Source organism: Dermacentor albipictus, chromosome 2, assembly GCF_038994185.2.
Source record: "Dermacentor albipictus isolate Rhodes 1998 colony chromosome 2, USDA_Dalb.pri_finalv2, whole genome shotgun sequence".
Classification (NCBI taxonomy): Eukaryota; Metazoa; Arthropoda; class Arachnida; order Ixodida; family Ixodidae; genus Dermacentor; species Dermacentor albipictus.
This window is the reverse complement of record NC_091822.1, coordinates 111,179,195-111,191,096: the sequence shown is the minus strand read 5'-3', so window position 1 is coordinate 111,191,096 and position 11,902 is coordinate 111,179,195. Positions and strand designations below refer to the sequence as shown.

General features: G+C 48.9%; 1 protein-coding gene and 1 pseudogene across 1 annotated transcript; both read right to left on the bottom strand.

The window, feature by feature from the left end:
* Positions 1-1,316: 1,316 nt before the first annotated feature.
* LOC139055763 (ubiquitin-conjugating enzyme E2 Z-like) lies at positions 1,317-2,162 on the bottom strand. Its single transcript, XM_070533295.1, has one exon. The coding sequence runs from the start codon at positions 2,160-2,162 to the stop codon at positions 1,317-1,319; it is 846 nt and encodes a 281-aa protein (XP_070389396.1).
* A 3,865-nt stretch (positions 2,163-6,027) lies between these two features.
* LOC139055762 (ubiquitin-conjugating enzyme E2 Z pseudogene) lies at positions 6,028-6,876 on the bottom strand (annotated as a pseudogene).
* Positions 6,877-11,902: the final 5,026 nt, after the last annotated feature.

Sequence of the window (11,902 nt, the reverse complement as noted above, 5' to 3'; positions counted from 1 at the left end):
AAGAGCACTCAAATATGTTGGGGGCAGCGATTTTGCGTTACTGGGAAAAATGCCTGCGAATTAAATTTTGAATGACGACCTGGACCTATCGAATGGTATAATCTCCCGAATACAAACTTTTAAATTGAGGTGCTAATTCTTTATGCACGAATACAACCTGTATGTGACCATGACCATGCGTTCTCAAAACTGAATCTGGTTCACGAATAAATGCATATTGTGTACTCCGTACAGGAGGTTAATAAGTTCTTAAGTAGGTTATTTCAACCGTAAGCATGCGGAATCTTGTGTGAAGAGAAGGTACACGCAAGCTTCCTGGTATAACATATTGCTAGCAAGAATTTTAGTAGGGTGCACGGTAAAGAACCCGAGGGTCGAAATTTCCGGAGTCCCCCACTACGGCGTGCCTCATAATCAGAGAGTGGTTTTGACATGTAAAACCCCATAATTTAATTTAATTAAGTTTAGTAAGACCTAAACATAGTGGAAGAACTTCCCTCTATTAGAGAACAAGGAATTTTATTTTGCACTTCCACAATACAACGCACAGCCATGTTCCAGATTAGGTCGCACATAGATACGGTAAATCATGATTAGTGGGTCACTTCGCATACCCGAACGCCTGTCTACGGCTCGTGTCTCTTTAGTTGCAGTATTTTCTATGTGAGAACACCAATTAAGTTTCCCGTCATATGTGATACCCAGGCACTTGAGCGACCATATCTGGGAAATGCTTCTCTCATTACATACTAATGATAACTGTGTCGCTATAGTCCCAATTTAAACTGCAGTGACGATGAATACGAACAATCTATCACGTGTTTTCCGGCAGCTGTTGTGGAAAGTAGTCAAGTTAACAGCTTGTTAACTGCGAAGTTAACGGTATACCTTACACTATACCAAAGACGCACTGACCCCGTAACCGAGGCCTTCGCTCTTCAGTCACGTAGTGGCAACCAGAGGCACGACAAAACCACTAAGCGAAGGTCACCGTAGACAAAAAGCGAAGGCAGATTACAGGCGCCAGATTGTTGGCATAGATCGAACACAGTGACAGAGATGCAATTTGGGAATGGTTCTAAATGCATTTATGTTTCCGTGGATATAAGACGCGGTAAACAGCGCGTTTCCACGTTGTCTCGGAGTTCATTATGCATACTTTGGCCTTGTCGTGCTCAAGATAGACTCCCGAAGTCTATCGTCCCGCACTTTCGCATTGAAATCCCGTACGCTCGAAAGAGGCGTGCCAGAATCACCATGCATATGAAGTCTTGCTGTTCAAAGTGCCCCTATATAGTAAGGGTACACTCGCGCTGTCACATTTTCGTCTGTGTGCATATCGCGTCACTTCTCAAGACCCGTTCGTACAAGTCCTGCAGTCGCTTGAGCAGCGCTTCGTACCGGTGCGCGCCGTTCAAACCAGGGCACAGAGCGCTCGGGTCCGTACCGAGCTGAGCCCCAACTGCATTTTCATACTTGGCGTAGCGCTCGACGAAGTGTTTCAGTACAGCCTGCTGCAAGACATGCGGGTAGGACGAGTTGCCCAGGAGGCAAGCCTCGAGCGCGTCGCAAACCGCGACCCTGAGGGTCTGGTAGCGCAGGTTGGCGTTGTAGCCGGTCACTTTTTCGAGCCAGCTCCCGAAAGCCTGCCCGAGTCCCGGCTCGTTAGCCAAGGGATCCACGCTGAACAGCGACTGGATCGAAACCACCACGGTCTCGAGGGTCATGTCCGCGCACCACGATGGTCCGGGGAAGGTGCCCAGGATGCTGAGCGAGACCAGCCCGCTGCTGTACAGGTTCGGGTTGAAGCGCACCCTTCCGGCATCCGTTGTCATGAGACGTACCAGCGGTGGCCTGGCGGGGTAGTCCGGGAGGCACTTGAGCACGAAGTGGAAGAAGCCCCCTTCGTAAGGCGTGTCGTCGGGTCCCACGATGACGGCGTGCACGTTGGTGATGTCGTTCTCTTCGGGCTCGACGAACACGCCGGGCTGCGGGTTGTCGAAGATGTGCGCGAGGTCGCGACTGAGCCTCAGCAGGCACTGCGTCGAAGGCTGCTCGGTCTGGCGCGATGCGAGCTCGAAGCCGAAGGCGGCTGCAAGTCGCGCGGCTTCGTCGCTGGTGGAAGTGTGGGCAACGGCGGCTGCGACCGGACGACGCTGCATTCCGCTGCCATATGCGCCGAGCGCACTGACTAGCTCTGACCAGCTCCGACCGCCTGGCGCTGACCCCTGAAAGGTCCCGCGCACACGTGCTCGCTTTTTCCGCAAAGCATGACCTTTACCTACTACGGGAGGATGTCCCAAGAATCTAGCTGTTAGTTGGGGAGGGCAGGTAAAAGGGCCTAAAAGAAAAAAAAAGCAGAACTGAGAAGGACAGAGTGATAGAGAGAGAAATTGCAGGAATAACGATAAAACAAATAAGAAAAAGTGTAATCATGGCTAGGAAAACGTCTTTTTGTTGATGTTGATTGCTTTTCGACGCGTGCCTTCGCATCGTCCTCGTCGTTGTAGCGCTGTTCTTGCCTGAAAACGAATAAGGAGCTGACGAAAGAGAGAATATCCAGGACAGCACGCGAGCGTGGGTAACTCCTCCACTCTGCAGTGGGTACTCCCTTGAGTCCAGCGGCCTTCTAGCTGCCCCTCTCGCCCAGTGGACCAGTTCCAGCTGGTCCGTCGTGTCCAGCTGGTCGAGTCGAAGCTAGACAACGCTGCCTCCCATCGTCGTGCGGTGCCATGTCGATGCTTTCCTTCTATATTAAAAGATGGAAACGGAAAAAGTAATTTTGCTCGGCATTAATCGCACCGAATTGGATCACGTAGTTTGTTGCATTTAGAAGAAGTTACGATATATAGGAACATTAAGCTGCGGGTTTTTTAGGTTGTCTCTTTTTTATATTTTTGTACTATATCAATGCGAGAGTATTAAATGGCTCACGAAGCGGAAACTCCGCGTTGGCGGCGTGACCGCACGATGTACGAAAAGGCTACGAACTCTCGACCTTTGGTGGACGTCGAACCCACGACCTTTAGTGTTAATTAGGGCGAAGTCAATTAAGGCACAGTTAATTACGACAGATTTAATGAAAACACTCGAACCCACGTGACCTTGCATTGTGGCATAATGTCTAAGCATCGTGCGGTGGTCGCAATGCATACGCGTCCATTCACGTAGGGATAACTAAGTGTTCCTTGAATATTTTATTCTTATTTATTTATTATTTGAATATACTGCTAGTCCCACTTGGGACTGTTACAGGAGTGGGCTTACATACAAGAAAATACAAATTACAATAAATAATAAGATAAGCTAGCAATCAGCTGTAAAAAAGACAAGAAATAAAAGCATTCATCAGCAGACACATCGAGGCGGAACATGATATAGACCGAAGAGAGCCGCCAACTTTGCTAGCGTTCATACAAATCGCACAGCATTCATTTATGCATTCATACAAAGAATACACATCGAGCAATGAGGCAAAGATGTAAACCAATAACAGACTGAAGATGGTCATCAAGTCTGACTATAGTTTACATGACTGATGCAGCCGTGAGTTCAATGAACTTTTTTAAGGTCTCCTGTGAAGTTGTGAATTTATCTGGGGCACTCAATTCCCGTATGGCTCGGGGGAAGAAAGAGAAGATATATATGTTGTTAACACAAGAGTATTCAGTTATCTTAAATTCATGCTTGTGACGCGTTTCCCTAGAACGGTTAGAACTAATGTAAGTAGCAGGGTCCTTGTCCATGTTTTTGTTGAACATTATAAAATTGAAAGAAAGAAAGACGACTCTCGATCGTTTCACGAAGTGAACCCACATTCGCGTGAGCGTACTTTCTCATTCCTGGCGTCATTATTTTTCTAATTATTCTCTTACGGTTTATCTCTTTGTTTGTATAATTATTTCTCTTGTAATTTGACGCACTTCGAGACAGCGAAGTTACGTATATTATTGAATAGCCATATTATTTCACATCTCATGGACTTGGATCCGCTGCTGCTGTTGTTTCTGCTTCATCTTCTTCCTCTCGTTCCGATCGCGATTCTTCTCCGTCTGTAGACAGCTCTCATTGTGTGATCACAAGAAGGACCCACACTATTTCCGTCAGAAGTTCATACTAGTTCAAGGCGATGAAGCACCTACTGTGCTTTCCAAGCGGCGATACAGAACTTATTTATTACGCGCCCCTCCGAGCGAAGTTATGTCGGGCGCTGAAGCTATCCGCTCCGCGCCGCTCTACCTACACTAAAAAATAATTTACGCCCTTAAATGTGAAAAATGGTGTAAATGTGTTTATAACTCACACCCTTAGGGGGTGTATGTTGTAGACACATTTACAACCTTTTTCAATTTCAAGGGTGTAAATTAGTTTACGGTGCATGCGAGTTGGCACCGTGCCAGATGTGCCGTTGACGTCATCCACCATGACAGCTGCGCCACTAACCTCATCCTTGGCGCTGTGCCAACTTTTATTGCCGAGCTTCATACACCCATATCGCATCACAAATCCTCACAGTGGGGTATGTACGCTCACGCGTAGAAATAAAAACCGAAATATCAAATTTTCAACTCTGAAAACCGGTAATAAGTAACATCATAATACTGAAAACTCGCCCTAATAAGGCAACTTAATAGGAAAAGGAAGATGCGCTATACGCTGCTTCCAAATATTCCACTATTTTGTGAGTATAGAACCTTTGCAAAACCCTCGTAGGCGTTGTGAATCTAATGTAAGCTGTAAACTCATCAAAGGGAAAATTGTCATTAGCCCTAGTGTAGCCCGAAGCTATGCACTGAGGAAAGCCATGCTCTAAATAGTTCAATAAAACACGTGGCTGGGCTATATAGTTGGTGCATCATGAATTACCAGAATTTTGACGCAGCAGGAGACGAGGAAGGATGGAAGCTGCATAGACGTGCGCCTATCTCTGATGCTTCTATCGTCCCTCGTTTTCCGCTGCTCCCCAATTCTGGTAATTAAAGCCATATGGGTTTCTCAGAAAAGAAAGCTTCACAGTGGAAGTCGGGTGGACGACAAATTTTCCCTTTCTTGAACCGTTCTCCATCTTGCGTGCTTGCGCAGAACGGATATTGCGAAGCTGTAAACTCGTCATATCAAATTTGTCGACTTTAGATGCTAATAAAGGATGCATAATTGTAAATACACGCACAACACACACAGGACGAAGCGCGAGACTTCAACCTATGTGTGTTTACATTATGCAATTATGCATCCTACCCGAAAATTTATGTAAATTTATGCAAATTTACATTTATGCATCCTACCCGATTCGCCCAGTCCTCTTGCTCTAACAGATGCAGTTTACAGAACTGCATTCTGTTTTCGGCGCAGAGTTATAGATTCGTAAACTTCGTGCTTCAATGATATTACCTGACCAATTTTCGACTATTCTTGTGGAAATTGTACGAAGTCCTAAATCAAAATTATGCTTCCTGCTGTGCCTAAAATGTAACTTTCTCTCTCCGATGTGCAACATATTTTGTGCGCATCCTTCCCGCGGCTGTCTCACGAGAGGATGCATTTCTGCGTTTTACCCGTAAGAGGCAAATTGGAGTTGGCCCCGAGCTAAAGGTTCTTCAAGAAGCATGTAAAGCATAAGGTTATGTCAATAGGCAGAATAGTTTTAAAATGAGCATCTGGTATAAACAGTGGCCGCACACATTGCATTCAACAGCAAATGTCACCACGAGGACGATGAACGACTACGCAGGTGCTCGTAAACGAGTTTCTGACAGTGGCTCTTCGGTAAAGTGCATAGCGCCGCTATGTATAGTATAGAGTGTTAAAATAAGAGAAGATGCAACCGCTTTTGCAATGAGCTGTGGGACACCACCTATTGTTTGCAATATCTCCACAATGTTGCTTCAAAAAGTACAGGAGTGTTTCTGAAGGTGGGAATCAACGTCGCCCTCACGAAGTCTTCAAAATTTTGCTTGTCATGGACTGCAGAACGTGTGCCTCCTGCGCTATAGGGACGCGACGCAGGACATGTGCACGGGCTGTAAATTACGTTTTCGTGCCGACCCTCTCGTGCAGGTCCTGCAGACGCGTCAGGAGCGTCTCGTACTGGAACGTGGCGATGCCACCGTCGAACGCGTCGTTCATGAAGGAACCCGTCAGAGGCAGCCGCTCCCTGAGCACCTTCTCGTAGTAGCCGTAAAGCTGCGAGAAGTGTTTCAGCACCTCGTCCCTCAGAGGGTTCGGGCAAAGGGAACTGCCCCTCAGGCAGTCCTCGACCGCGTCGCACACCGCGACCCTGATGGTCTCGTGCTGCAAGACGGTGTTGTAGCAGATGCCGCTGTTCAGCCACGTTCCCACGGCTGGTATGACACCGAACGCCGACCCATCGGCGACGGGATTTTCGTTCGATAGCAAGGACTTGATGGCGACCACCACGTTTCCGATGCTGTGGTACCGCGTCCAAGTAGGTCCGGTCGTGTCAGTGCCCAGCAGTGCCAGGCACACCTTGCCGTTTTCGTAGAAGCTCGGGCTGAAGCGCACTCGGTTAGAGTCCGTGGTCATGAGGCGCACCAGTGGTGGCCTGGCGGGGTAGTCCGGGAGGCATTTGAGTAGGAAATGGAAGAAGCCCCCTTCGTAGGGCGTGCCGACGGGCCCTATGACGAGGACGTGGATCTTTGTTACGTCGTCGTCCTCTGGCTCGACGAACACGCCGCGGGGCCGGTGGTCGTTCAGGTCCGCGATGTGGCGCACGACCGTCGACAGGCACTTGCCGGTCGGCTGTGCGTTCCCGTACGGGACGGGGTCCCAGGCGTCTGGCGGTATCTGCGCGGGCGTCTGCTGTGGTATCGCCGTGTCCATAATTTGTCTCAAGAGGCCGCTGATTGTTCGAAACATGGCTTACACAGATCCGGGATGCGCCATAAAAGCTGATGATTACGATGGTGCTTCTCTAACACATGGCATGGGCCCACAATGGGGGACGTGCCAAGAATTGTGCGACTGTGGGATTAGTCAATATTTTTATATTTCAGATAACGTTTAACTTCGATTAAATGAGTATTGTGTGATAAGCGGTGTGACCACTTGAGTAGATGGTTCAATTTAAAGGAAATAATACGAATAATCATTATAAAATTTATAACGCGGAAAATTTATAGTAACCGTAATAAGAATAGTAAGGAAAGTAGGAATCAGAGTGTTATTCATCTCGTTGCTCGAATGCAATAACTCACAGCGTCAAACACGTCCCTCTGACTAAAGCCCGGTGCCGAAGCTCTGAAAGGAAGTAATATTCCAGCACTTAAATTCAAACCAAGTTCACCAATAGGCACTTCAGAAGTCTTTTTCTTTGTGTTATAAATCAGAGACAGTTCTATTAAAAAAATACTGACCAGTTTACCTTCATTTTCTTCCTCATTGTTGTTGATATTGTGGCACCCTTCACCTCTGGAAAGTGCTGGAGCCGCGCAGCCATCGTGCGCTGATCAAAGAGCGGACGTTCAGAGCACTTCGCGACGCCGCGGATACATTTACGCACAAAAGGTAATATGTCTTTGTTGAATGTGCAGGCAATAAGCGATAGCGTAGTGTCTAAAACCAATAGAAAAGCTTTGCACCCAATAGGATATGGTGGCATGGCCTACTCTCTGAAATTTCGTTATCAAATTTAATGAACGCGTTCTTATTGGCGAAGGGAACACCCGAGGGTTGAAGAAAACTCAGCATTGCATCTGGCGAAAAAAATCAGCAGAAGCAATTTTTCTTTTACCGAACCCACTCAAATTGGACAGTACATAATGAAATTGCCGAATACCTGCGCGGCAGGAGTTGACGATATTTAAGCACAGACAGTCAAGGTTAAATTTTAGGCCCGTTACTGCTTCTCCTGCATATAAACGACATTCCGCGCACCATTTTAATAGTGCTGAAGGTTAGATTATACTAATATATTCTTAATTTGTCCTATGTATTACACTTTAAAAGTCCTTGTAGCGGCGATCCCGTGGGTGACCGTGTTTGACCCCGTGGTGACGCGTCCATTGCTTGCCTCAGCTGCCTCCGATGCCTCCGTGTTTACAGTGGATATGCATGACGCCGGTGAACATCTATTTCAGCGGACACCGTAGACTGTGACTTGGTGAATGACACGAATCACTGAGGCGATGTACTGCTCGCAGGCGAAAGCGCCGTCTCTTTCCTCTATAGAGCCAACTGTTCTGTGAAAAGGGTATGTGGCGAGAAACGCACACGCATGACTGATTCAACGGTTATAAGATCCTCGCTGAGGGTTTCTTCTAATTATAGGCTAGCAACAGAGGGGTTTGCGACTTACCAGCTTGGGTACGGGTGGCCGCTGTGTCGGCTACGGCAGAAACGTGATTGGCTAACCACTGGCAGGGCAGCGGTGGCACAGACTTCCGCACTCGCCGCTTTCCGGGGAGAGAGAGATAGAAAGGAAAGAGAGAGAACAAACATATTTATTCAGGGATTCTTTAAGCGTTGTCTTCAGGGCTGTCTCCCCTTCCCAGGAAATCACAGACTTTAGCCGCGTCCACGGCGCTCGCAACCAGCTGGCGCTGGCTTGCGAGGGTGGAGCTGGCTAGGGCTACCTCCGTATGCTCAGGCGGGCGGCATGGATGGGGTGCGCTGGGGGCGATTCTGTACAGCTCTCTACCATGTCGCAAAGGGTGCTCTGCGCTCCACAAAAGTGGCAAAGTGGAGATGACATGTAGTGGGTGACAGATGGGTGGGGGAAGCTGTTGGTTTGTAGTGCTCCGAGAGTGCGGCCTTGACCTTTGGTTAGCTTTTTATGAGGGGCTGGGAACATTTTACTTACGTTGCATCCCATAGTGTATGGTGATTTCCTGATAGTCAACTAGAGGGTGAGGGCGCCAGCGCTCCTCCCTTCTACCAGGTTCTCGGTTAGTGAAACCTCGAGCCGTGAGATAAGCCATGTCGTTGCCTGGGATGTCATGATGCGTTGGCGGCCACACAATCTTTACCCTCTACCTCGCAACATGCACCCAGTGCACCACACAGAGCGAAGGGAGGCCCGGGCTCTGGCCATGCACAAGCGATACGGGGCTTTACCCTCTACAGCCTACATGGACGCGGGTTCTTACCCCAGACGAGCAGCCACAACAGCCACTGTAGTCGTCAACAAAGAACATCGGAGTAGCATTTCGCTCACACGAAACAATCCCCTCCAAGCCGAGGAAGCGGCCATATCCCTCGCGCTCTCGCACACAGAGGTTGAAGTCACAGTGACCGACTCCCAACAGGCGTGCCGTGTTACGACTTTGCACCGCTGCACCACTATTACGACTTTGTGGTGGTCCCGTAGCGCTCGTCAACCGTTTCGTGACAGAGCGTTGGTAGCGAAGACTCCGGGTCAGGCGTCGGTGAGAATAACGAAAGGGATTCTATACATTATATACAGGTCATTGTACAGGACAAGATCAGATCGGCACTGGGGCCGAGAGCTCACAGCAAACGCGACTGTTCCCGCACGGCGACGTCCGGCGAAAACGCGTGACACATCTCACCCCAGTCGAGAGCGGCACTCAGCTCCCGGTGGGTCGGCGGATCCGGTTTTCGAGGCGGCCGCCTCGCGGCTTTATAATCTCCGAGAACCATTGTCACTCAAACGGCCCAATACAAAGCCTGCACTCGACGGTCGTCCGAGAGGTCCAACCAGCGACCGCGCTGGCCACCCGGTTCAAAGTTCGCGCGCGCGGTGACCTCCAGGCAAAAGTAGGTGCGGCGCCGGGCTGTCTGGCACTCGGTCGCACGTTCGGACATGTTGCCCACCGATGCTTCTCCGCAGGACACCGCTGCCTGACGGCTCAGCATCATGACTTGTCAAGGGAGAATTTGGGCGCTCGCAGGATAAATTCTGCATCTTGCAGATTCGGAATCCGGGCTGGTGGTAATGGCACAACAGCCGCAACTTTGCTAGCGGCAGAATTCATACAACCACGCTCTAGATCATCAATCAAAAGCCGCCAACGCGATCAGTCATGATCATCTGAACGCCAGCTCATCACGGCATTCCTGGCAACGAGTTCGCCAACCATGTGGCTCGAGATTTGACCCACCGAGCCGTCGGCTAGGAATCTGAACCCGAACGCATGCACCCTCTAGTCTCGTACCAATACATCACACAACACTACAAGCTAACCCGCAGAACATATGCACCCCCACACAAGTCACTACTTACAGAGCAGGAGCGATTCCTCCAAGCTCTACGGGTTAACACATTCCCCCACCCAACCAGAAATCACCTTATAGCCCCTACACAATTCTCTCCGCAATGCCGCTTCTGCGCAGATCCCGGGTCCCTCAGGCAAATAGTAGGGGGTTGCAGAGCGGCACCATTAAATCCTCCCAACCCTTACCCTACCAACGAGCTTTGGGAAAGAACCTTGGCCAGCTCCGACCTCGAGGATCAGCAACGGTTGATTGCGAGGGCCCAGGACGCGGCGCGAGCTCAGGGCATTTTGGAATGAGGACGCCTCTCCAAAGCTGCATTCACCCAATAAAAATTTTTGTGCTCTCTCTCTCATCTCTTGGGAGGGGTGCCTCTCGAGTATATGCCAGGAGGTTCGGTGAATTCTGGCGTAAGAGAAATTGCGGCACGCTTCTTAAAAGTTTGTTATGATGGTGTCTGCGGTTGTCTGTGCGATCGCCAAGGCGATGGGCACTTCTTGGCGGCTATGAAGTTGTTACTGGGGGATGGAAACGCTTGTGACGTCCGTATCGACCAAATGGGTGAATCGTATCCTGGCCGCTTGTAGCATTTTTATTCATCGATTCATTTTAATCACAACGTACGTCGACTTCATTTTTACCGTCAACACTCATTTCACTCTTCATTAGAAGGTCAATGGCCAATATAGCACTTTTGAGCGTCCCTGCCATTAAATCAGCAACAAGGATAACCGAAGACGAAAATACGAATGAGATTATCCTTATCACTCTTAAAAAGTTTACACCTATTAGGGTGCTTATTTGCCGCACAACAATAATCGTCATCTGTCTTGACCGCATTTCCTTTCTTAAAAACGCTGCGTTCGTTACTTTCCTGTCGAGAATGCTCTGTCATGCTAATAACGCGCATGCCGTTCATGACGTGGAATTACTGGGCTCGCAGCGTTAAAGAAGGAAGTGCGGGCAAGATAGATGACGATTATTGTTGTGTGGCAGATATACACCTCAAAGCGTGCAACTGTTTTTAGAGTGTATAACTTTATAGGGGCACAAATCTACTGTGGGGGGTCGCCTACGGACCGGGTGATATTAAGGCTGAAGGTTACGGGCTTTGGTTGGTTTCATTGCTAAATTTGAGCCATACATAAGTTTTTTTGCTAAACTAATTCATTTTAAAGCAAAAGCTGTTTTGCATACTTTTCCGAGTTTGGCGTGATTACCCGACTGCTACCCGCCGCGGTTGCTTAGTGGCTATGTTGTTAAAGCACGAGGTCGCAGGATCGAATGCTGGACATGGCAGTCGCATTTCGATGGGGGCAAAATGAGAAGACACCCGCGTAGTTAGATTTAGGCGCACGTTAAAGAACCCCAGGTGGTCCAAATTTCCGGAGTCCTCCACTACAGCGTCCCTCATAATAAAATGGGGGTTTTGGCACGTAAAAACTCATAATTTAACTTTTTTCGTTACCTGGCTGCTGGATGCTGTTAGGTCGGGTGGAGTCCCGGTCATATAATTGTTCATGTAAATACAGAAGTTCTATATAGAGAGTGGGTTAAGCATTTGTTATAGAACAAGCGCTTTATGATGGCCGGGCTTAAGCTTCCCATGAGGGGACGTCAAGGGTTTGCCTCGCCGCCGCCTCACGGGCGTACTGGGTCGCCCAGGTTTGGTCGTCGAGGGAGGAGCTCCGCAGAGCCTCACGCAACCTCG

What these genes read in the sequence shown, in the direction of transcription:
- LOC139055763 (XM_070533295.1), bottom strand. Translation starts at nt 2,162, where the DNA reads ATGCAGCGTCGTCCGGTCGCAGCCGCCGTTGCCCACACTTCCACCAGC.